This window comes from Melospiza melodia, chromosome 4 (assembly GCF_035770615.1).
Source record: "Melospiza melodia melodia isolate bMelMel2 chromosome 4, bMelMel2.pri, whole genome shotgun sequence".
Taxonomy (NCBI): domain Eukaryota; kingdom Metazoa; phylum Chordata; class Aves; order Passeriformes; family Passerellidae; genus Melospiza; species Melospiza melodia.
In genome coordinates this window covers 69,404,574-69,430,082 of record NC_086197.1, presented here as the reverse complement: position 1 = coordinate 69,430,082, position 25,509 = coordinate 69,404,574, and the positions used below count along the sequence as shown (strand labels likewise).

The 25,509-nt window shown below is 41.2% G+C and overlaps 3 protein-coding genes across 4 annotated transcripts in view; 2 read left to right on the top strand and 1 right to left on the bottom strand.

Annotated features, from left to right (window-relative positions):
* FRS2 (fibroblast growth factor receptor substrate 2) overlaps positions 1-8,349 on the top strand; it is a 51,617-nt gene extending 43,268 nt beyond the window's left edge. Inside the window, exon 7 of the mRNA XM_063155078.1 lies at positions 660-8,349. Within this exon, the coding sequence (XP_063011148.1) occupies positions 660-1,610 (951 nt within the window). The 3' untranslated portion in view covers positions 1,611-8,349. The remainder of the gene's footprint in view (positions 1-659) is intronic.
* A 1,667-nt stretch (positions 8,350-10,016) lies between these two features.
* CCT2 (chaperonin containing TCP1 subunit 2) lies at positions 10,017-20,580 on the top strand. The gene is made up of 16 exons (XM_063155074.1): positions 10,017-10,118; positions 10,859-10,933; positions 11,384-11,449; positions 11,543-11,654; positions 12,475-12,551; positions 13,264-13,376; positions 13,919-14,121; positions 14,318-14,418; positions 14,499-14,626; positions 15,039-15,142; positions 16,660-16,779; positions 17,342-17,470; positions 17,555-17,658; positions 18,678-18,777; positions 19,482-19,623; positions 20,266-20,580. The coding sequence occupies exons 1-16, from the start codon at positions 10,116-10,118 to the stop codon at positions 20,294-20,296; spliced, it is 1,608 nt and encodes a 535-aa protein (XP_063011144.1). The 5' UTR covers positions 10,017-10,115; the 3' UTR covers positions 20,297-20,580.
* On the bottom strand, positions 17,467-23,916 carry LRRC10 (leucine rich repeat containing 10). 2 transcript variants are annotated; one of them, XM_063155076.1, is made up of 2 exons: positions 22,274-23,916; positions 17,467-18,388 (listed from the first exon to the last, which is right to left on the bottom strand). In XM_063155076.1, exon 1 carries the CDS (start codon positions 23,860-23,862, stop codon positions 23,026-23,028), a length of 837 nt encoding a protein of 278 aa, XP_063011146.1. In that variant the 5' UTR covers positions 23,863-23,916; the 3' UTR covers positions 17,467-18,388; positions 22,274-23,025. The 2 variants fall into 2 exon arrangements, with proteins under 2 accessions (XP_063011146.1, XP_063011145.1); XM_063155075.1 differs by lacking the exon at positions 17,467-18,388 and adding an exon at positions 19,293-19,677.
* Positions 23,917-25,509: the final 1,593 nt, after the last annotated feature.

Below are 25,509 nucleotides of genomic sequence, written 5' to 3'. Positions count from 1 at the left end.
TATTTTTCTACGAGTTCCTATTCTTAGGAGGCTGTTGGCTCTTGAAGACAAAATGGATAGTTCTTCCTGTAGATCTCGACCTCTCTTTTTGTTCCTGGAGTAGTACACAAGGCAGGAGACCGAGGGTTTTCTTAGGTCTCTCTGTGGTTTTCTTTTTGTTTGTTTTTTTTTTTTCCTTCTATGGACAGTAGATTTCCTTGCAGTGTGGAAGTTATGAACATAAACTTAGCTAAAGTAATTGCTGTTCACTGGTAAGGGACAACAAAGTAGACCTCTCAGTGATCTGCCCAGGTATAGTTATGAGCTAGGCTGGAGCAGCCAAGGTGGCCTTGATTAGAGCCAAACTCTAGAACTAGAGCACAATTGAGATAAAACATCAAATAAAAATAATTATCGGTGTAAGATATAAATTCTGGTTTTTTTTCATTAGAGGAACATTAACATAAATAATAACAAAATTTCAGGGAAAAAACCTAAAACTGACTACAGTTCAGCAAAATGCAGGAGAGGTGACTTTTGCTCTTAAACACCTGCCAACACAAGTTTTTCTTTTCAGGTATTTAGATTAGAAGAGTGGGGAGTTAAGAAGCTAATAAATTTGGAGGCGGAGGGGAAGGCACAATAGTGTTTGAATTTCTTCTTTTTTCTTTAACTTTTAGGTGCACACTTACGTAAACACTACTGGAGTACAAGAGGAAAGAAAAAATCGATCAAGTGTGCATGTGCCACTGGAATCAAAGCTTTCAAACACTGAAACAACTAAAGCGAAAGAAGATCAGATGTGTACTGATGACAGAGATGCTCAGGTTCTCCTGGAGCCCGAAGGAGTGAAGTTTGTTTTAGGACCAACACCTGTTCAAAGGCAGTTAATGGAAAGAGAGAAACTGGAACAACTTGGGAGAGATCAAGTCAGTGGCAGCAGCACAAACAACACTGAATGGGACACTGGGTACGACAGTGATGAACGTAGAGAGACGCCATCTGTTAATAAATTGGTGTATGAAAATATAAATAGGTTATCAATCCCTAGTGCCTCAGGGGTCAGGAGAGGTCGCTTGACATCAACCAGTACCTCAGACACCCAGAACATTAACAACTCTGCTCAGAGGAGAACTGCGCTGCTGAACTACGAGAACTTGCCATCCTTGCCTCCTGTTTGGGAAGCCCGGAAGCTGAGCAGAGATGAAGATGACAGTTTAGGACCAAAGACCCCGTCTCTGAATGGCTACCACAATAACCTAGATCTAATGCATAACTATGTCAATACAGAGAATGTAACAGTACCAGCAAGTGCTCATAAAGTAGAATTTACACGACGTCGGGACTGCACCCCAACAGTCTTTAACTTTGACATTAGGCGTCCAAGTTTAGAACACAGGCAGCTCAACTATATACAGGTTGACTTGGAAGGTGGTAGTGACTCTGACAACCCTCAGACTCCAAAAACCCCCACCACTCCACTTCCGCAGACTCCAACCAGGCGCACAGAGCTGTATGCTGTGATAGACATTGAAAGAACTGCTGCTATGTCGAGCTTGCAAAAAGCACTGCCCCGAGATGACGGTACTTCTAGGAAAACTAGACATAACAGTACTGACCTGCCCATGTGAGCCTGGGGAGCATTGAATCATTTGCACCTTTTGTGAAGTTTATAAAATTGAAGATGCGAGTACTTTGCATTTCTTAACACTAACGCCTTTTATAGACTAATAGAACTTTTTCTGCATACTTCATGTACTTGTCTTACTAAAGGGAATTAATGTAGAGCAAGTATTCATTTTAGGTAACACTATTTCATTCTACAGTAGAAGTAATTACTGCATAGCAGCATCACCACCTTTCACAGTGCCTCTTTAATTGATTAGAGTCTGAGTGACATGCCAGTTTTGAATTTATAAATATTCTGGTCTGGTGCCTATACTCATTAATGGCATTTATAACACTTTTTAAAGCCTCTTGATATGTGCATTATTAGCAGGTAAACCTAATCTTTCAATATACATATCTGACGTTCATTCCTCATTGAAGTGGTTCCTCCAGAATGAATTGTGTGTAATATGTTAATTCACTCAGTTTGACATACACAAGATATATTGGTTCATCTCAAGGAATATAAACACTACACCTTTTTTGTCTGTGGGCAAGAAGGCCTCTAATTCCTGACAGTTTTCTTAACTTGTGTGATATTTGAGAGGTCCCATTGATGGTTGTTGATCAGAGCTATAAACACATCAAAAACCAACCTTAAGCTCCTTCCGTTGGAATAGAATTACAAGTGACATATCAAATTCCCTCTGAAATCTGAAAATTTTATCTCATTAGAGTTTTGGGGTTTTTTGTGAAGGAATTCACAGGTGGGCTGTATGAATTAAGGCTCTCTTGTCATTTCTTAGTTCAGTGTGCCTTCTTTTCTTTGCATTTGTGTGTTTCCTTTTTATTTGTTCCATAATGTCTTGTTTTAAAAGTCAAAATTTTGTACATAGCTTTAATTGTCCACGATCATCTATGTGTTTGTCTTACTCTCTGCCTTTGACAAAGCAAGACTCTTGAAGGTCAAATGGTTGTCTTCGTCCAGTGTTCTACTTTTTTATGCCTGACAGAAATATCCCAGCTCTCCAGCAGCATGCATTATTGCACAACTGGAAAGGTTTATTATGCAGTTATTGTCTTCCTCTAAAGCATCAAACACAGGTTACATGGGAGGCAGGGTACTGGACTTGATAGTTCTTTATAGGAAGTTGTACGTTCTAGCAATGTGCATCCATAGGTGATAATGTACTTTAATTTAAAAAGATACGTAGTAAATTATCTGAAGGTAGTATTATCTATGAGCATACTTGTTTTCCTTTTGCAGTTGGTGAATTTGGTTACAATGATGGCTGCTCAGTGTTACAGGTACATCCAGGTAGAATGTTGTTTGTTGAATATGCCAGAGGCACCCTTAGACTTTTTTTTCCTGTTTTGTTTATTAATAGTCTGAATAATCTTAGAATTCTGGCAGTATTGCAGGTGCACCTTGGTACTAGCAGCAGAAGAGATTGCTCTTGAGCCTGTGATTGCAAAGGAACTGACACTTGTGTGAGCTGGTATGATGTAAAATAACCCTTGAACTGTGAGGAAAAACATGCAAGAAAAGCCATTTGGAGATCTGAAAAAGCATTAAGGGTCTCCTCGCAATATTTGAATTGAAGTTTTATAAAAACCGAACTACAATTATTTTCTGTCTTTTAAATTGGTGTGTATTTCTGTTCCTACAACCTTTTTCTTTGGTCTTCTCTCATTTAGTAGTGGCAGCAGTAGTAGCAGCACCTGAAATATGTCTCTTGCCATACCAATAGGTGGCATCAGGCCACCTTTTCACTCTGTCTTACATTATTCTTTACAAACTGTATGGTACTGAAATACCAGATGGACAAAAAACATAATTTGCTGAAGTAAAAGATGAGAGTCATTGAGACCATTGTGAGGAACTTAAAAGAGATTTTTTAATAAAAAACCTTATTAATTATTTAATGGTCAGCTTCTGCATACTCTTGTGATAGACTCACTGACTTGTGAGGAGACCTTGGTACTCAAGAAGGTAAAGACTACCTAGAGCTAGGCATTTTAAAGGTTGTAGCCTGGTAGGGCATTGGTCTCTTCTCCCAGTCAGCCAGCAACAGGACAAGAGGACATAGGCTTAAGCTGTGCCAGGTAGATGTTAGCAAGAACTTCTTCACAGAAAGGCCGATTAGGCATTGGAATATGCTGCCCTGGGAGGTGGTGGAGTCGCTGTCCCTGGAGGTGTTTAAGGAAAGACTGGACATGGCAGTTGGTGCTGTGGTCTTGTTGACAAGGTGGTGTTTGGTCATAGGTTGGCTTCAGTGATCTCAGAGGTCTTTTCCAAGCCTGCTGATTCTGTGATTCTGTAACTGCTCCCTCACATCTTTGCCATTGCCTCACCTTATGGACCTCCTGGTCTGTAGCGAAGAGAATTTACCATGTATTGCAAAACACTTGCTGGGTTAATAATACTGCTGTGATTATTGTTCTTAGCATATAGCTCACTAAATTTGTGAGCTGCATGTGTTTTGAGGCAAACCTGTTTGATCTAGCCAGCTGCTTAGCAATATATGGTCCTCATCTGTATAGTTTGGACTAATTAACTGGACCCTTAAAACACACCTGTGAGGCAGGGAAGTAATAATATTCTTAACTACTAAATAGGGAAGCAGAGGCTTTGGGTAGATCATAAGTGACCTGCTGAAATTTCAACAACCAGCCATATCCCTCCTTAGTTCCAGTGCACTGTGCTATGCATTATTCTGAGTAGTCTCAGCTAAAAAGAATGGTCTGAGCAAATTTTTTACACTGTTGCAAGTTTCACAATGTTTTCTTAGCTCTGGTTCCCAGAATGGAGAACAAACTGAAATTTCAACTGTCTGTAGCCTTAATTATATTAAGAAGTCTGATGACATATTTTCCAGAACTACTTTTTAACCTGCTAGCTTTCACAGGTGGGATAATGCTTTCTTGTTTTGTGTACACTCCAAACATGCTGGGTAGTCCCTGTCACCCACACTACTCATCTTTAGCATTCCTTATTTTCTGCCCCTTGAAGTAGATGCAGTTGCAATGCACTTTACCCTTTGAGACTTGGTAAATATTTTTTCAATTCAGTCTCTTTTAAAGGCTGTGATGTTAGATTTAGTGTCTGTAATCTAGGATTCAGTTTTCAGCTGAAATCTCTCCATGGTATTTAGATCATATTTATTTTGGGCCCACAGGTGTATAGACTGAGAAACTAGAAATATGTAACCATTTTCTTTAGTAATTGTGGCATGTTAAGTTTACATAAACTAGGTCCTGTAAAAATGGTAGCATTTCCATCCAATTCTACTTTTCATCCATAATGTGCAGTCCATTGCTGCCCTTCAAACACATTTAACAAGGGGAAACCTTTAACTGTAGGTATTCCTTTAGTACAATGATTTGAGAAAGACATACGTTACTGTATCTTTTAAACAAGGAAACTGAGTTGTTAAAGAAAACAGAAAAGTGACCAAAAGTACATAATATTGTGCTAGAAATACAGGAAATGAGAATTTATTCCATTGTTATGTCAGGAAAATAAACTTTCCCTCAAAATCATGTCAGAAGGAGGACCAATTGTTTTAATTTTTGTGGTGTTTTTTGCTAACTTCCTAAAACAATATTGAAAAAGACCATTCTGAAAACCATGACACTCATTAGAACATCTTTTGGTTCCCCCCAATAAGTATATTCTGCATTTAACAGGGGTTGAATCTGATGATGTGCATTGAAGCACTGTTCCTATTAATGTCTTCAGAGCTTTTATAGAAAATATAAGTGTTGAAGTAGAAATCTCATATAATAAATTGATAAAATGTCCTTCTCCCCACCGCTCCCCTCAACTTGATGTCTGGATATTTGTGTGTGTTTGCACCTCTGACTAGGGCTTGGGTGTAAAAAGGATCATGGAAATGTGTAAAGTGTACAAATTCCAAACCAATGTCAAAACAGGGCTGCTTTTTATAAGTGACGGATCAGCAGTTGATTTTGCTGGTTTTATAACACTGTGCATTGGCTCAAAATCTGGTTGTTCTTGTTTTTGTTTTATATTTACCCGCTTCTCAATGAGAGAGATTCAAGAGAGAACAGATTGTTCTTATTCACTGTGGGTGAAGTAAGAGTGGAAATTCTGCTTCATGTCAGTAGTTTGAGCATACAATGATGTATCTGATTTGGACGTCTGTTTTTAAGCAGTATTCCTCGCTTCATGTAAGGTGAGATCCATGGTGAAATTCCATTTCTGCACTGTACTAATTTATTTAATGGCTGCAAATAAGATGAAACTAATGGAGTAGAAACTAGTAGTGGACTTAAATCTGAAATTCTCCTATTTCCCTAGAGGAGTCTGATCCTTCATTGTGATAGATAGAGTTAGGTGTTTTTGGAATTTAATGATATGATCTTTCCCATCTCTTCCTTGAGGTAGCAATTCAGGCATTTATATTTGACAGTATTTACTTGATATAAACTTAAGTTCATTTATTATATCTTTATTTTTAATTCATATACACTCCAGAAGAAATAAATAAAATAAAAAAATCCAGAAGAAATTCCACCACAAAAAACTGCGTTAAGTTGGAGTCAGGTTTGCTGATGTCCTTCTTACAGAAGATTATGAAAAAGGAAGTCATGTTGAGGTTCTTTCACAATCTTTAGGAATTACTTCCTCTTTTGGACAAGATGAGTGAATCAGAAGAAAAAAAAAAGAGCAACTTAGCATCTGCAACTCTGACCATGTATACATTATTTCTTGTGCTATGCTGTAAGGTATGTGAGTAAGTCTGTCAGATGTCTTATGAGGATATTTTCCTAACACGGTGTTTACTCCAGATTAACGCAGTATTTTGTTTGGAAGTATGTAGGTGTACAGGTAGAAATAGAATATGAGAAATAAGGTCGATGAAACAAGTGTTGGACATTTCTATATTTTTATACATTATGAAGGGCATTTTTAAAATTTTTCTTGCAGTTTTAGTAATTATTTAGTGTGGTAATATACATATATTGTGACAATGTTTTCCGCTATATCCATTACTTTGGTGTAATTCTATTTTATGTAGCAAATATGTGTATATAGAAAGGACATTATGTAAAAATTATCAATAAAAAATAGGCTCAAGCCCTTCAGAACAGGGACCATCTTCCTCTGTGTCTACAAAGTACTAAATGCCTTGGGGTCCCAGCCAGATCTCCTGTCTGAGACCTGTAGTGACCGAATTGCCAAGTGAGGAGTGTGGGAAGCAGCTCCCTGCTTTCCGTGAGAAGCCTTAGTGTGGAAGATGCGGTGAAGCTCCCCCTGCCAGTCCCTGGGGCTGTGCAGTGCATGGCTGTCCCCAGCACTGCCTGCCAAGTGACCCAGGGAGCCCAGAGCATCCTTTGCTCCGCTCTTGCTCCTTGGCACTTGGAAAGGAAGTCTGACAAGGAGCTTTGATGTCATCAGGAAATCTTACTTGTAGGTGGGGTGACCCTTCCAGAGCTTGTTCGGTCTGCATGCAGTGTCCTTTGAAGACAAAGAAATGATTCCTGTTGACTTCAAGGGCCACTGGATGTGCTCCTGCAAGATCAAGTACTGCTGGTGTAACAGCTCTGTTACACCTGAGGAACTGCTTGGTCAAGTTCTTCAGGAATGGTCTAAAAGGATGTAAAAGTATAAATATATTTAATTACATGTACTGAAAACCAAATCCTATTTGTTGTGGTCAGAGTTCAGATAATTATGGGAATTTTGATTTCTTAGTCATCGTTGCATATATATTGCTTTAACTGTTGTGTATGAAAGAGGAAGTGATTCTAAAACGTGTGAAAGATGAGGATTACACCTGTTTTTTAATGGTAATGTTATTTAGGAACGGATGTCAGCGAATTTAACTCCATAATAATGCAGGTTTTTTTTTGCATTGGAATATGTGTGTATATCATACACCCACATTTTATATATAATATATTATATATTTGGTACTAACTTTGTATTTTGAAATTTTGCCAAATCGCAAACACGGATGTTCTCACTTGTAAGACTTTGGTACGTAAGACCTGAATGTATAAGAAATGCTCTGGTATGAGAGGAAAGAGTGTTGTATGGTGTCCCACAGTCCAGATGGCTGGAGCGGCAGGCACGTTGCCTTTCTCACGTCTGGCTTCCCTGCAGCATCACCTTTGGTCTCCTGCAAGCGTCTGTGTCCCGGCCAAACGCACCGCACTAGCGTCCAAGCTGACTGGTAGGAGTGATACAGTAGTCACCAGTGTGCCACAAATGCATTTATTAAATGCAGAAATAGACATTTCTACAAAGGCCAAAATCTTATGTTGTATGTTCCTTTCTTGTCATTACATTGTATCATATTGTAAGATTATTGTATGTCCTAATTTGCATTATAAAATGTTTTTTCCTACTTAAAGGCATAAATATAGCAACTTTGTATAAAGGTAGCTTTCTAGATTTTTATTTCTTTTATATAAAAAAAGTCTAAACAGTGGGAGTACCATTGCCAAATTGTTTATAAAATTTCAAGTAATTTTCCCTGTTCAGTGAATTTGTTTTTACAGACATTCCGTATTTCTTATACTATGCAGAAAGAGTGTATTTTTATGCCATTCCACATTAATCTTAAAAAAAATAATAATTTCACTTCTTTTAAACTGTTGTTATAGAGAAAGCTTACCAAATGTGCATTTTTAAAAAAATGTGTTATGTACATTTTTCCCCTTACCAGTGCCAACTTCATTTGGAAAAAAAAAATTGTAGCATGGCAATAAACTATTGATTTTACATTAAAAGTTGTCTGTGGGTTACTTCAGTAATTTGCAGTATTAGTGTCACTGTATTGTGTTTTGTTTGTATAATCTTTTTTGCTTTTCTTTAAATCATTGCTTCATGTACCTCTCTCTGCCCTCCTCCCTGCCTCCCTATTCCACTCATTACTCAGTAGTAAAAAAAAACCCAAAACAGATCATGGTGCTCTGAAGTCTGTAAATTCATCTCCAAGACTTTGTTTCATTTCTGCTGGTTTTCTGTCACACCTTTGTCATGCGTGCAGATTGTGATTTTTTTTTTTAATGAAGCATTTTTTTCTTCACATACGGTGCAACTTGGAAAATTGCCCTTGGCACAAGAGGGGTGAGGGCACGGCACAGCTGGGAGAGGAGAACCAGCACTGCTGCTGTGTTCTTCCTTGTCTGGTGTCACTGCCTTTACGCTTTGTAAAGCATAGCTTAGCAATGGTCAAAAGCCCCTTAAACCCAATTCACTGATTTGCTGTAGTTTTTCTGTGAGCGTTGGATCTTTCAAAGGCCATAATTTGGATAAGTCTGAAGCATTTTATAATATTTTTTCTCCCAACTCACCACAGTAGCAGCAAATGTGAATTAACATGAATTATTACTTCAGTGCACATCTTTATGAAAGCTGTGATTCTGAGAGAAGCGGTTTCCATTGTTTTAGTTGTATTATTTGCCCTAGCCAAAACTTAAATAGTTTTTGGTGTAACTATGATGAAAACTAGGTATTTAAATTAAATTAGTAGTCTAGTTTTAAAACAGGGTGTGGAGGGAAGTGTATCTAACTCTGTGAAGAAAACAGGACGAAAGGCCTAACACACTCAAGAACTAATACTAACCAGGTATTGACAAAATTAGCAATACAGGTGAGAGTTGGCAGAGTTTTAGTCATGTTCTTTTTTTGCTGTCTCCATTGGGATGGATTCTGTCTCTGTCCAGTTTGAATCTAGAACAAACAACGTTCCATGTATCCCAAGAGTTTAGTACCTAGCAGCAAGAAGAGAGATACGAGCTGGAATCAAATCTTGAAGATGAGTCATACAAAATAATACAGGTTGGGTTTGGGTTTTTTTCCTTGTATGACCTGGTAACAGGCTTTGTGTAGAGGAAAAGCAGCGACAAAGCAAAGTTTAAGTGTAGTCTCACACTGGCAAAGCTGCCAGGGGAACAGTCACCAATTTTTCTGTAAAATTGCAGCGTATGGAGTGGGATTGTGCTGGGCATCTCCTGTTCATGACTTGTAACTGGAGCCGAGGCCTAACAGCCGCCATCGGGGATGGGCTGACAAGCGCGCTGGAGGCCACACGCAGTAACTAAAAATGCTTTTGACCTGTCCGAGAATTGACCTCCAGGAGTATCACAGAACCGCAGCATCATAGAATGGCTTTGGGTTGGAAGGGTCCCGAACAATCCCCTAGCTCCAAACCCCCTGCCATGGGCGGGGACCTTCCTCTCGGCCAGGGTGCCATCCAGCCTGGCCCTGGGCACTGCCAGGGATGGGGCACGCTCGCTTTCTGCGGCAGCCCGTTCCAGCGCACGCAATTTCCTTCCCGCAGGGCTCCGGGGCACAGAGCCCAGCCCGGCCCGAGGGGCGCAGGCGCAGCCGCTGCGGGCGGCGGGCGCGGGGCCGGACTGCGGCTCCCAGCAGGCCGCGCGCGCCGGAAGCGGCGGCCGCAGTGACGCCATTCCGGGGGAGCTCGTGGGGCTGCGGCGCGGCGCTGCTCTGTGCTGAAGGAGGGCGGGCGGCTCCCGGCGGCACCGGCACCATGGTGAGCGGCGGGCGGCGGCGGCCAGGCCGGGCCGGGCCGGGGTGCGGCGGGGCCGGCGGGACTGCGCTCCACGCGGGCGGGCGGGATGGATGGCGAGGCCTGGAGGCCGCGCCCTGCGTTTCCCCGCGCTGTGCCGGGGACTGGGGCGGCCCCGAAGGTTCTGGAGCCGGGGCGGGGCGACTCTGTGAGCTGTGGTACCTGTGTGCGGGTATTTAATCCTTCTTCATTTAAGGCCTTGGGGGCTCTGCAGATATTGGTTCTTAAAGGCGTGTATTGGTTACCGCTGTGATTAATTTGCATTGATATGAAAAAAAAAGAAAAAAAAAAAGGGCGGGTTCGGCTCAGGTATCACAACGCTGAAGGCATTGGGCAGTGAATAGACTTGTTTCGGCTCTGCTGGCTGTGGCTGCCGTCGGGCTGTGGGGAAGGGCCGGCTGGCGGGCGGGCAGAGCAGCAGCGCTCGCACGGCCATGGAAGGATGGGCTGGTGCGGCCTGGTGTGCGCTGCAGTGTGCCCCCTCTGCGCTCGGCCTCGGAGCCTGCGCTGCGCTGCGAGATTGCGGGACAGATGGTTAAGAACTTTGACTGTTTCTTAAACATGTCTGTTATCACAACAAAATGGGGTATGGAAGTAATTTTATTAAAAAAGCATTGTTTAAGCTGTTAGCGTTGGGGATTTGCTTTTAGAACGCATAGTTTTATTGAAGCTAAAACAATATTCTTACATTAACTGTGTTTTAGGCATCCATTTCCCTTGCTCCTGTGAACATTTTCAAGGCAGGTGCAGATGAAGAGAAGGCAGAAACAGCTCGGTTGGTAAGTTTAATTCTCTAAGAAACTGGTAGTACTTGAGGTAATTAAAGTTTGTCTTTTCTGTTACTAAAAATACTTTCACTATACCGTGATATGGAACTTCTGTCTGTAACTGACTTTTCTTGTTGCATGTCTGTGAACAGAAGGGAGTTTCGTTAATGCTAAAAATTAGAGAAACTCTTCATTGTCAAAACCTAAGTACCTTTACTGGAGCTCAGAAGATTGATGGCATTTCTTCTGGCTTTGAGACAGATTTATGGTTTCTGGGAGGTTTAGGTATATTTGAGCTGGTTATCAAAATTTAGCAGTTAAGAAGCTTGCCTTAAGCTCAGCTAAGCCTCCATGGAAGAGGTGGAAGGGTTGGTGAAAATGTTGAAAGCTATGTGATAGTGTATAATTCTTGTACTAGAGTAGAAATAAATTGTTCCCTGAGGTATATTATTTTCATTTCAGTCATCCTTTGTTGGTGCCATTGCCATTGGTGACCTAGTCAAGAGCACCCTGGGCCCTAAAGGCATGGTAAGACACCTGCATGGGTAGTCATGCCCATTAATTTAGCTTTAATAGTCACAGTGCCTTTTCAAGCAGTATGCTAAATCTCACATCTTGTAGGACAAGATTCTTTTAAGTACCGGGAGAGACAGCTCTGTCACAGTTACCAACGATGGTGCAACCATCCTGAAAGCTATTGGAGTTGACAATCCAGCTGCCAAGGTCTTGGTTGGTGAGTTCTTAAAGGCTCAATATTTCTTAATTTGTAACTCTGTTGTGGTGTTTTTATTTGTTCTTAGAAAAGTGTTGTTGAAATACTGTGAAAAATTGAAGGGAGGGGGAGCAGAAATCCTGAGGTAAGAAGGGCAGGGTACTGCAAGAGTTATGGCATTCTGCAAAAGTAAAATTATGGTGTGTGCTGCTCTTCAGAACTGTTTTTTTATCTTCTTTTCCCTTAACCCTGCTTTGTCCCAGGAGTCAGAAGGGACAAAAGACTCTGTATACCCCTCGTTTTGCAGTGGGAAAATTTGGAACAGAAATCTGTGCAGCAGCAGAGGTTCACTGTGTTTCTCCCAGATTGAAATCTCTGGCACTCAGTGGGCACTGTACTTCTGTACAGAGTTTACTGTTGTGAGTGACTGTTCTACTGTGCCACTGGTCCACTACTGGTGACAAGCAGGAGCCTTATCTCTTGGGTGTCAGGTTGCCTGATGATTTTGTGTTTGCTGTGGCCCAGTTTATCAGCAGTTCATGCAGCAGACCTGGTTACTATGGTCTCTGATCCTGTATCTGTACCGTAGAGCTTCTATCCAGCTGTCCTTTTGATAACCATTGTTAGGATGGGGAACACAGGGGAGCATCCTGACCATCACCAGGCTGAAACTGGTTACAAATAAAGAGCAGGAGTTTGGAGGATGCCAAGTTTTGTTTGCATCTCTTGTTTTTCTGGGGTTTTTTTAGAGTTCCCTCTTTACACAAAGAGTAAGGTCTGGTTTTTTGTCCAAATTAATGGATGAGAAAAATAGCATTAATAATGTCTTTTCCTTCTTCAGATATGTCAAAGGTTCAAGATGACGAAGTTGGCGATGGAACTACATCTGTCACAGTGTTGGCAGCTGAATTACTGAGGGTGATGTATTCTGTTTTTTCAGATGTTTGTCAGTGTACTTCTGTGGTGCCTCCAGTAGGAGGTGTGTTATCCTGTCTTTGTAAAGGCCTCCCATAGCATTGAAAGGAATAGCTTGCTCTGTTGCTGGTGAAATTGATAGGGGGCAAAAAAACAGCCCTTAGGTATTGCACCATCATTTTTTGGGTGTTATTTTGGACTATTACTCCTTATATTATTTTTTATAAACTCTCAAGTATTTTAAGTTGACTCTTACTGCTCACTTTCTGGCAATCGCACTGAGCAATGTGCAGCACTGCTTGGTTGTGAGTCTCAGTCCTCTGAAATCCATTTCCATAGGAAAAAAATCTTGCTAAATTCTGTTCCTTGCTCAAGGCCTGAATTCATACTGTTCATTTAAACTCTCTATGGATTTAATGCTTGTGGGAGAACTTACACTGCCAAATTCTAAACCTGAAATCACTATGAAAGAGATTTGAGAAATGAATAATTCTTCCTTGCAGAGCTGTGTCAGAAAGTCTGATCATCTCAGGGCCAGTAACTGGGATCAAGAGCATCTTAAGGAATGATCTATCAGCTTGCCAAGTTCCACAGAAAAATAAAGATAGCTTTTCTCAATTACATTTTAAATTGCATCCATAAATGAACATGTCTTTTCTAGTTAGTGTCACTATACTTTTTTGGGGGGAAATAATTATTGATTTCATTTAAACAGGAGGCAGAATTACTGATTGCAAGGAAGATTCATCCTCAGACCATCATTGCAGGCTGGAGAGCAGCCACAAAGGCTTCAAGAGAGGCACTTTTGAAAGCAGCTGTGGATCATGGGTTAGTAATGCCCATTTGCTGTAACTTTATATAAAAAACTACTCAAGATCAAAACATCAATGCAAATTACAGTCTGTTGGTAAATTCTTCACTCTTATTAAAGCAGTGGGAAAGCTGAGTTCCTGAATTTTAACAGTTGGGACAAAAAATACTGGGTATTTTTGCTAATGAGTTAAAGAAGCTTCAAAATTACTTGTGGGCAGAAATTAAATATAAGCTGTAATTTGCTCCCTGGAACAAAGATCTGAGCTGTTACTTCAGATTTTGTACTCACATTTTAAATATAACTATTTCCCATGCCCAGCACTTTGAGAGCACAAACTTTCTAAAGCTGAATGCAAAAATTCTCCTAACAAAACTTGTATTTCAAGTGGAAGGTTGTGTTCTGGGACATTGGAGGGATTCTGTGCAGCATTCCTCAAAAGAAAATATGGTACATCTAGAGATACAGGCTTGAAGAAGTGGGCCAAGACTCATGGTGGGAGCTGGTGGTAGTTAAGGCTTTCAGACTTTCCACCTTAACTGAGCTCTCTTTATTGTAGTAATGATGAAGTGAAGTTCCGTGAAGACTTGATGAACATCGCGGGAACAACTCTTTCTTCAAAATTACTTACTCACCACAAGGATCACTTTGTCAAGCTAGCTGTAGAAGCTGTTCTTAGGTTGAAAGGTTCTGGTAATTTGGAGGCTATCCATGTCATTAAGAAACTTGGTGGAAGTTTGGCTGATTCCTACTTAGATGAAGGTAAGTCTTTGAGAGTTGATTGTGTATGCACTTGGGAAACAAAGCTGCTAAAGGTTGCATATCTATGTAAATTTGTTGTATGAAACACTGTTACGTTATTATTAAATTGAATACTAAAGATGGGGGATTTTGTAATAACTAGTAATTGCTCTCCTTTTTTAATTTGAAGTTTTACAAGGCCTTTCTGTTACTACAGGCTTTTTGCTTGACAAGAAGATTGGTGTAAATCAGCCAAAAAGAATTGAAAATGCAAAGATTCTTATTGCAAATACTGGTATGGATACAGACAAGATTAAGGTATGTGACAGAACTACTGTTGAGAAACTGTGTTTTTGTAAATGAAATTTTGAGACTGAGCTCTTTTCTCTTTGATTTAGATTTTTGGCTCTCGTGTTAGAGTTGACTCCACAGCAAAAGTGGCAGAAATAGAACAGGCAGAAAAAGAAAAGATGAAGGAGAAAGTGGATCGTATTCTTAAACATGGAATAAATTGCTTTATTAACAGGTATGTATTTCTTGTGAAAAAGGGAGAGTTACATTACTTTCCATGTTGTTCTAGTTCATTCTGCTAGAATAGGCAGTTAAGTGCCCAGCAGGCACTTAGGATCAAAGGACCAAGACCTTAAAGCATATGGCTGCCTGTGCTTAGTGTGATAGTGTTTCTTCAGAGAAAGGATATTTCAAAAAACATAGTTTGATTTCTTTTTTTCCTTAGCTTTGTGTGTTTTCCTGTCCCTACATTTGCTTCTGTGTTGTGTAAAATTCCGTGTGTGGCAGATGCCTCATCCATTGACTGCTTTGGTAGCTTTCAGAAATCTGTCTTGTGTCCATGCTACTGAGAAGCTGGTGTCTTTTGTTACTGTGTTATTTTCAAAGGTTTGTTCTGTGTGAGATGGTGAGATGTGTTGTAATTTTAGGCAGCTGATCTACAACTACCCTGAACATCTCTTTGGAGCTGCTGGTGTCATGGCTATTGAACATGCAGACTTTGCAGGTGTAGAACGTCTGGCTCTTGTCACAGGTGTGTAGAGTATTTTGTTGTATGAAACTTGGAGGGGCACATTATTTGTCTGATCATTAGTAAACATTGAACTTACTTAAACATACTTCTTCAGCATCTGTGAATAAAGGATCATAATGCAAAACATGGGAAACAATTTAGCAAGTTAGTGCCAGTTGGTAACCTTTCATATTTTAAAAATATTTTCAGTTAAGTTCCTGCTTGATAAGATTTTGATGTTTGTTTTCTAAAGAAACGATGAAACTTAGCAACAGAAAGAATAACTCCACAAGTTAATACTAACAGTACTTTATTCTGTGATAGCAATTGGTTTAAATGGCTGTTGTTTGACTGTAATGATAGAGAAGACTAAGGAATCATCCTTTGTTAAAAATGTGGGCCTGAGTTTTTGACTTGAGGTGGATCTCAAATAACCTGAACAACCTGGATATTTTGGGTAATGGTCAGCATAAGTGTGATTTTAGTAACTAATGGAAATGAGACCTCTGGAATGCTTCAGATAATTCTCATTGCTGAAGTAATAGATAGTTAACTGGGACATCATAGTTGATTTTGAAAGTGATCAGGAGGATGAATTTGCTTTGAGAAAGGAAAAGACGCTGACTTGTTTATCTTAGCAAAACTGAAGTAGCAACTGCATATAAGTGTTAGTAGGCACATTGACACTGGAAACGCGTGATTGAGAGGAACGCTGCTTACATTCTGGAAAAAATTGAAAGCAGACTTTGTATGCAGAGCAAATGGGCCTTCTCAGACCACTCTGGCTTGAATAGTATAGCTGAAAAAAGGACAAGTTTTTAATATACACAAACTCTGCTCCAAGTCTTGGTTTTTCTTGTGATGCTGCAACTACACAGTGCTGCAAGCTACTGTGGGGTTATTGAACACACATGGGGAATGCATACATGTAAAGAGTTTTCTAATAGGAAGAGGAAAGAACTGGAACAAGAACTAGAATGATGTTGTGTTCAGAGACATTTTGGTCGTTGTAGCTCTTGTTTTGTTTATGATACAGCAGTTTACAGATCCTGCACAGTATTGCTGCTGCAGCATGGAATGAGACTTGCCATGCAGGAGAATGGTGGTTCTCAGCCATCATCAGGCAGGCAAAAGGAATACTGTCACAAGCTCAAGTTTTAAAGCATAAGAGACTTCATTTAGTATTTTATAAATACTTAATCAGTAAATACTGTGTAAACTTGAAACATACTGATATTTTAATGCTAGCAAAAATGAGTGTTTATTCTGTTATCAAACACAACTCACAAGCATTTTAGTCTGTGTGATGTGAAACAAAACAGGTGTTTTAAGGATTTATCAGCATTGGTTGATGTTTTCTGGTACCACATGCTAACATGAGACAGTCTTGGCTTATCAGTAATTTTAATTTAAATTTATTTGGGGGCAATTATGAAGACTGGTTTTTTTCCAACCCCCCACCCCCCCCTTGGTTAGACCTTGCCTGAAAGGATGCTTTCATTGTGAGCTCTGATTTCTTTATGATCTTACACTTGCAGGTGGTGAAATTGCTTCAACCTTTGATCACCCTGAGCTAGTAAAACTAGGAAGCTGCAAGCTTATTGAAGAAGTCATGATTGGAGAAGATAAACTCATTCATTTCTCTGGAGTAGCAATGGGTAAGTGTTTTATCACTAGCAGTGTATTGTAACATTTGTGTTAACCCTCTGCTAGTGCTGTTCATTACTGGCTAGTTGCCAGTAATGCATAGGAATTCTGTAATGATTTATGTAACTGTTTCTATTAAAGCCTTGCTTTTCAGTAAAAATCCTGCACAGTTTCATGGTTGAAACTGTGGATGTTTCGTGTTACATAAATGAACATAAAATCATTTTTAAGGATGGGAATCAAGGTTTCTGCTTTTGGAAATTCATTTGACAAGAAAAGGAGCAATGTGTCAAAGAGCTTGTTCTAGTAAATGCCAATGCTCTAATTTTTAAGGAGTTATGAGGCAATATTAATTTTCGGTTAAATTAAATAAGGTGTTGTGGAACCAAAGCAATCGCACTGTGCACATAATTTCATTCTGTCTTTGAAATGTCATCATGTTTGCTTTTGTTCCCAAAATTAAGTAATACAGAACTTGACTCCAGTGATGGCAAAACCATTGTAAATGCTTTGTGATAGCCCATTTTGTGTCCTGGTTTCTCTTTTTAATCTTTTTACATGTGTGCTTTCTAGGTGAAGCTTGCACCATAGTTTTGCGCGGAGCCACCCAGCAGATTCTGGATGAAGCAGAGAGGTCTCTGCATGATGCTCTCTGTGTCCTGGCCCAGACTGTGAAGGACACAAGAACTGTGTATGGTGGAGGTGAATATCAGACTCTATGTACCTGTCATACTTTGGTATTACTGAAGGTTGGATGTGTAACATCTGTGTGTCTTCACTGAATAGGTTGTTCAGAGATGCTGATGGCTAACGCCGTTGCAGAACTTGCTGTCAGAACACCTGGCAAAGAGTCTGTTGCAATGGAGTCCTTTGCTAAGGCTTTACGAATGGTAGGTTTATTTAATCATATTGCTGGGCTAAGACACAAAGTTTCATGAAGTTTACTAACTTGTGACATCAGATATTTGCTTCACTTTAAAAAAATTTTGGTTGTCCAAAGTAAAGAAGTGAAGTTTTAGCAGCACATCTTGGATAAACAAAGGGAAGATGTTTGAAAAGAAATTGTTTTTTTATCTTAGGAAAAAAGTACTGGTGTTTTAATAATTCTGCATGTTACAGGCTTGTAAATGTTCATATGCTAACCCTCCTCTAAATGGTTATTGCTCACCTTACCTGCTGGTTAGAAGTGCTGCAGAAATAGCACATAAAAATCTCATCTTAGGTAGCTGACAGCTGATTTAGAAAAGAGCAGCCCTTCTGTTCCATTGATACTCTAGTGCTGTTTGAGTGTATTCATACTCTAGCACTAGCTACAAGTTTCTGGTCTTGCATTGGAGATTGCATCTTAGTAGGAAATGAGTGTGTCACAAGAAACATGAATAGAATTGTGATAACAGACTGTCAGTTTGAGAAAAAATTTGCTTTCTGCAATTTGAATTAGGGAAAACCTTTCTCCCAAGAAAATTAAATTCAAGTGCATAGTAACACTTGGCATTATCTCTTCAGTCAGTGCATGTGAGTTTGCACTGCTGTCATGGAAACAGTGAACAGAATGGTCAGGTAGTTAATGCTTACCAGCAGACTTGTGCTTTTAAAATGAAAACATTTCTCCAGTTGTGTCTGAAATGATAAAATGACAAGATTGGTTTTTTACTTCTGTCCATGTAAAACGAGCATACAAATTGCTAACATGCTTCTATCCTCATAGGTACTTTCTTACAACAGAGTCTTGAAATTCTTAGAGAGGTAGTTTGGGTCTTTTAGTTATCACAGTAAACAGATTATTTGGCATGTTTCTGAAGCATCTTCTTGAAATTCAGTTGTAAACTGATAACATCCAAGTATGTTTCATGTTTGCTAACAATCAATCCCTATGTTAATGAAAAACAACCTGTGTTTATGCCCTTAGATCCCAACAATAATAGCTGATAATGCTGGCTATGACAGTGCTGATTTGGTTGCTCAGCTCAGAGCTGCTCATAGTGAAGGGAAGACTACTTATGGACTGGGTAAGGGGATGAGTTTTACTTCTGTGTTTGAATTGCTGTTTGGCCAGGTCCTTTGGGCTCATTAAAGTTGTTCATGTATGTCTGTCACACATATTCAGCAGGGAGATCTGAGTACGTTGGTTTGTTTGCTTTGCATAGAACTTTGTGTACAGCACGATATTCCTTTTGTTCTATCATGCTTTTGACAGTAGAGTGAAAACCTTCATTTCTTAAATGCATGGTTCTCACCTCTAAAAAACACTTCCCTTACACTGAGTCTAGTTATAGGAAGCTTAAAAATAAAATCATTGTTTTAAAACCAGCAACCAGTAAAAACCCAGAAGAACCAAACATCCTTCCTTTTGCCCCTTCCCCCACCCCCCAAAAAAACCCCAAAAAACCTAACTGAACAACCTCCACAGAGTGGTAGAGAAGAACCCTGAAGTTAATGTACCTGAGGACATAGTGCTGAGAGTCCTATTGGGATCTTGTCTCCTCATCACAGTGTATACAGTTATTATCATCAAGTGCTCATATGTAATTGCAACATTAGGCTTTAATCAGGACTCTTGAGGTAGAAGACTTTATTTAATACTTCCCTAACTATCAGTGTAGCTCATTTGAGCAGGTAAGTTACTGTGCTCTCAGCTTCTTGCAATTTCCTTAAAAAAATGTTGAGTTCAAAAAACCAAAAAAAACGCCTCTTAATGTGTTTCTTCTTCCAGATATGAAAGAGGGTGTCATCGGGGACATGTCAGTTTTGGGAGTAACAGAAAGTTTCCAGGTCAAGAGACAGGTGTTGCTGAGTGCAGCTGAAGCAGCAGAAATGATTCTTCGCGTAGATGACATCATTAAAGCAGCACCAAGGTATGATCAGAGTATCTGCATGGTCAGTCACAGTGGTGTAGAGTAAACCTCCTTCTGTGGAAGAGTAAGGGTGCAGAAAAGTCTTGGTCTAAAAATGCTGTACTTGAAAGGGAACCTGACATGTGACATGCTGGTGTTCATATTAGATAATTTTACTGCATTAGCAGTATCATCAGGCCTTTAGAGCCATCAGCAAACTTAAATTGCTGTGCCTGAGTAACGCCTAGTTAATCCTGGGTCACCACTAAACATCTGCACAAGTGGCTGACCAAAATGTAAGGGATCATGCTTTCTTTTTGCCTTTGGCAAGAATTATAGTGAAATGTCCAGCTGCTTCTGAGGTAGAATCTGCAGCTAAAACAGAAACATGTTTGTTAAAAGGTTTGAGAAGAATTGCCACTCATAGGCAGGTGGGCCTGCTACCAGGTAGTTTTCACTGCTTTTTGAATCAAAAGATTTTTTTTTTTTTAGCATGGTCATGGGTGGTGTGTTAGCTTTGAGGTGGTACTGTTTTTTGTGCTGTGAGATAAAGCTGTCACTGAACATGAAATACTAACTAAAGATTAAAAATAGGAGTGGGTGAGGAGGGGCTGATGGGCATCAGTGTGGTGGGAATTTTCTGATTTTTCTTTTTCTCCCCAGAAAACGTGTACCAGACCATCGCCCCTGTTAAATTTTCTTCAGTACCTGAGGATGTGTGGACCAGATCTCACCTAGTAATTTTTTTTAATGGTCTAGTTTTTGTGAGGTTATGGAAGAGAAGCTTGAGACAAACGGATCTCCATCAATGGCACTGTCTTCAGTTGGTTTTTACTTACTGGAGCTTTTGTGTGTTGTGTGGGAGAATTCACTTTCAGGGGTGTATAAACCAGGGGTTTTATACAACCCTATTCATTCTGTTCCTTCCAGGTTCCACTTAAAATACACAGTAATAAAAAAAAAAAAAAATTCAGATTCCCCAAAGTTGTATTTCTTTGTGTAGAGCCAGGAAGGGCAGATCCATGAGGAGAGCTGTGGTGCACAGCCTCAGGCCTCAGCTGCTTCAGGGAGTGACTAAGCCCTTGTGGCTTGCTTGTTTGTGTTGACCTGCTGTGTTAGTATGAGTGGTGTATTCCAGTCCTGGCTGCATAGATTTTGAGTTGGGGTCCTAGAAACAGGCTCTGAAGTTAGATGGTATCTTTTTCTAGTGATATGGAGTATTACTCTTTTTTTTTTCATGATGGAAGAGAGTGAGTGGATGAGGAACCTCAGTCAATGCCCAGAACTACAACTAAGTGATCTTACAGCTTTTTACACCACAAATTTTACATTTTGCTCAGGAGAGTTGAGAGGAACATGCAGTTTGAGAGAGAGAGTAACATTCTGGACTAAACAGTCTGAGTGTTGATCTGTAAAGTATTGGGCTGACTTTACAAACACTTAAAATTGTGGACACTTAGCAGAAAATAGGCCTAAATGTTCACTTCCTGCCCTCTCTGCCCCATGCCTTTCATGTCTGTTGAATGCTGTCTTCATATTCACTTTCCTGTTCGATTAGTTGCTGCAAAGGCAACATGTTTCTCGACTGGGCAGGTTTCTTTGTGCCTAGGCTGGAAGGAAGCCTGTGATGCCTGCAGCTGTCTGCATGCAGACCTGTGAGGAGTGTGAGCACAGACAAGCAGGGGCCCTGTCTGTGTGGGGGCCCAGAATGGTGCCCACAGGCCTTGTGACCTTGTGGCCCTTGCAAGTGAACAAACAGCAGGGCAAGTCTGCCAAAGCAGAAAGATTAAGCTGAAGTAAGCAAGTATGTGTGCAAAGGTTTTTCTGCCTTAGATTTCTTAAAATGAGATGCTTACAGAATCCTCCCCTTAACTCTTGACAGAGACTTCAGCTCTCCAGAAGTGACAGTGCTGTGTGGTGGGGGCTGAGTGAAACACAGGCCATTGATAAGCCAGTGAAAGCATGCTCTTCCCCATCCCCTCAGATAAATACAGTACCAGCTCAGTTCCGTGGGGTATAAAATAGTGACTTTGGTTATTAGAATAGCATCCCTAACTCATGTCCTGCTTTCCTTTTTGTAGGAAGAAATTGTTGGAACAAGATTAGATAAAGAATTTGCTGTTAATTCCAAAGAAGGACTTTTTAACTTGGCAAGCTGCTAGTATACTTTTATTTAATTTCACCAGGAGCACACTACATGGGTGCCAGCCAGATGCAAATTTGGACTTCATTTTACAACACAACAAGTGCTAGCAGAGTCTATGTATTTCCAGATAATTTTTCAAGCATGTAGATGACATTAAACAGTCACGAACTGGCATGGAATCAAACCTTTTCTGGGAAGTCAACTGCTGCTTCTGCAGGCTGTGCTGGTGAGACAGACTCAGAGTGTGCCACCAAGGGCTTTCCATCCTTGTTAAAAAACCTGTCACCTAATTCAACCATGCTATGGAGTCTATAAAGTTTAAAATGTCACTTTGAGCCAGATTTCTATTATTCACTTAAAGCAAAGCTTAGGAAAAAAGTGCATTTTTAGGGGATCTGAACTGCTCCAAGTTGCAAGCTTGAGAAATACCCAGCTGAAATCATCTGAGTAAAGTTTGTCTCGTCAGATTATGTGCAAGCTTATAGTGACAGCTCACAGGCCTGGATTTTATTCATGCAACTTTACCTTTGCAGCTCCTGTGGCTTTTCCTTTTTAGTCAGGCTTTGATTTTCTTCTTTGCTCCTGCATGAAAACTTTTCCTTTACAGTTGTCCTTAGAGGCAGTACTGTCAGTAACAAAACCCAGCACCAAAGCCTACAGCTTTCCTCACCATCATTTGAATACTGCTCAGCAGTGATGAAACAGTTGTCACAAATTTTGCAGGAAGAAAGAGGAGAGCCCCCTGTACGTATGTGCTGTTTTCTTGATAGTGCAGCCGGGACTCTGCTACCACTTCCCACTCAGCAGACAGGGAAGCCTTCAAGGTATTGCTGTTTCAGATAAAGTAATTTGAGACCAATGCTGCTTTAGAGCTGTGGGGATCACATTGAGCAGTGGGTTTCAGCTGGGCTGGGACACCTCAAGAAGGTGGAAGGGAGAAGAGTGAGCCCATGGGTGAGGAGCAGCAAGTCCATATGTGCTCCATGCAATCCCCCCATGGCAAACATCTAAACTGAGTCTTATCTCTGTTGTGAACTGTGTGATCTCAGCATGAGAGACAGAAGGAGTCTGTTCTATGGAGGGTGCTGGGTGCTGCACAAAGACAGAGAGGTGTCTGTACAAGAGTTGTGCTGTCACAATATCTCCAAGCTGGTGCACGTACTCCTAAGATTGCCATGCGGTGTGGTGCTCCCTGGACACCAGCAAGCAAGGGAGAGGTAGAGGTTGGGCGGCGGCGGGAGTGCGCTGCCACCTTGGCCAGAAGGGGCAGCTGAGCGTCAGCAGGGCTCGGCGTCGGGCTCGGCCTTGGCGGCAGGAGGTAGCAATGGCTTCTCGTCCAGCGTGATATCTATCACCGCCCCCGATCGCTTGCGGGGCTCGGGGCTCTCCTCTGACCATCTGCCCACCCTGCGCACCCCTTTGGCCACCTTGGGCGCGTTCCTGCAGGGGTTGTGGTCGTAGATCACCAGCTTCAGGCCGGGCAGGTGAGCAAGGCTGGGGAAGAAGCGGATGGAATTGCGATCCACGTCGATGACCTCGAGGAAGGGCATGTCCAGGAGCACGGGCGGGAACTCGGAGAGCAGGTTCCCTGAGAGCCAGATGGTGCGCAGCTCCTGCAGGCCCTGCAGCTGCCGAGGGAGCCCGCGCAGGGCGTTGGAGCCCGCGTGCAGCGTCTTGAGCAGGCTGAGCTCGCACACCACCTCGGGCAGGTACTGCAGGCAGTTGGACTCGATCCACAGCGTCTTCAGGTTCTGCAGGAGTCGGAGCTCCAGGGGCAGGCTGCACAGCTTGTTGTTGCCCAGGTAGAGGATGCACAGCTGCTTCAGCGTGCACACAACTAGGGGCAGTGCTTTGAAGTTGTTGAAGTCCAGTGCCAAGATCTGCAGGTTTTGCAGCTGCTCCAGCTCGGGGGGCAGATGGTTCAGGTTGTTGTCACTCAGGTACAGCTTAACCAATTCCCTAAAAGAGCAAATGTGCACAGGCAGCCGCCTCATCTGCCTGCCACTCAAATCGACCATTTTATCCACTGGCATCTCTTCTAGGTCTTCTAGGAGGTACTTCTGGCACTTGTTAGAGGGCACAACAGCAAGTATGGCTTTCAAACTGTTGCCCATCTCGGGATGGCTGGGACTGCGAGGGACAGGAGGCTGCCTCGGTCTCCTGCTGCACACTGGCTTGTTGGTGACTCGTTCTTCCCAATATAAGGCTCTGTTTACATGGCACCAGCCATTAATCTCAAGGGCTCTGAAATGCTTCTGATAACTGAATGAGTGTTTGGTGACGGGGATTATAGGCAGGACGACTCAGGGCCCAGGTCTCCCCCTCTCACCCAGACTCCCACATGCTCGCCCTCCCCCTGAAAGTATTCCTTCTTTCCTCCTCTTGCACACTCTATATGTTCTCTGATTTTGCCCCAGACAAAATTAGGGTCACACTTGGTCCCTCACTTCTTGCTGCAGCTGTGCTGTCTGTGTAGCCAATGCAGACAGCAAGGATGGCCTTGGGAAAGCAAACACCACAGCAGATTGAAGTTTTAAGCTTAGATATTTAACTTTCATGAAACTTTCAGCAGAGATGTCGGATATAATAAAATTGTTGCTTAAAATACCTGTCAAGACTTGACTGACTTTCAAGATGAGTGGCATTTTCAGGGATGTATTTTGAAAGGCACCAAGTACATGGATTTCAGAGTGTAATTTGCCACCCCAGTACTTATCTTAAAGCTTTAACACAAATACTTGGCAAACTACTATCTTGAGCGGTTCTACTGTTTATGTTCCTAATTTAATGGTATTTATTATAGCCTCTGGCACTCTTGATTGTGTAGGGCCTTTTTCATTACATTTTACTTCTTGTCTGTAGGGCCTTGTTCATTACATTGTTTTACTCCTTGTCTGAATCTCAATGTAATATGCTATCACAAATTGCCAAGGTTGTTCTCCCTCTGCTTTCCAGCTGTGTCTGTACCAAAACCTGTCAAGAAACTCCCATGGATTCCATCAAGATTCTCACTTGTTATGAGTGAAGTAAGTCTGATTTTGAAAAGTTATGGCTATTTAGATGTGACAGTGTAAACTGTTCTAGTCACATCATCATCCATTTTGCTGTTCAGTACTAATTTCTGGGAGCATACCCATGTATAGGAACCTCTGCATAGTTTGAAATGTTGAGCTTCTGCTATTTCAGGCTTTCCTGGGTACTCATTTGTCTCTACCCATGTCAGGGAGGTAAGAACTATATGATCCTTAATATTCTTTCCAACCCAACCCATTCTGTGGTTGTTCTGCCCGTGTGTTGGCCATAGCTCTGGCATGAACTTTGGATGTGAAAGCTGGCAGAGTGTTTTAAGGTAAAATAGCCTTTTCACCACTTGGCTCTTTGCTTTGATATCTACAGCTCATTGCTGTAATTTCCCACACTTCCCATAATTTAGGGAGTATACTTTCTTTGAACAATCTGTAATTGGTTTTGGGGTATTAGGTGCCATACTACCAAAATCTGTGACTGCTGAGAGCCACACACTCTTGAAAAACGAAAAGCAGAGCAAACATAAAATTGAGGAGCAGGCACCACTTAATGTGGCTTCTGGATTTCTGGTCAAATCTAGTTATATAGAGCTCTCTACTATCACTTGCTTTCAAATGTAAAGCAGCTCTTAGCTATCAGTTGGGTATAGGCTATAGGATGTTTGTGAGTCTTTTCCCCATGAGTGGCTGTGCTATGCAGCAGTGATGCTATGAAATGTATGGAGGAGAACAATA

Coding starts and splice junctions, on each gene's coding strand:
- CCT2 (XM_063155074.1), top strand. Junction 14,122..14,317: donor TGATTCCTACTTAGATGAAG/GTAAGTCTTTGA, acceptor CTGTTACTACAG/GCTTTTTGCTTGACAAGAAG. Junction 17,471..17,554: donor AAGAACTGTGTATGGTGGAG/GTGAATATCAGA, acceptor TTCACTGAATAG/GTTGTTCAGAGATGCTGATG.
- LRRC10 (XM_063155076.1), bottom strand. CDS start 23,862: ATGGGCAACAGTTTGAAAGCCATACTTGCTGTTGTGCCCTCTAACAAG.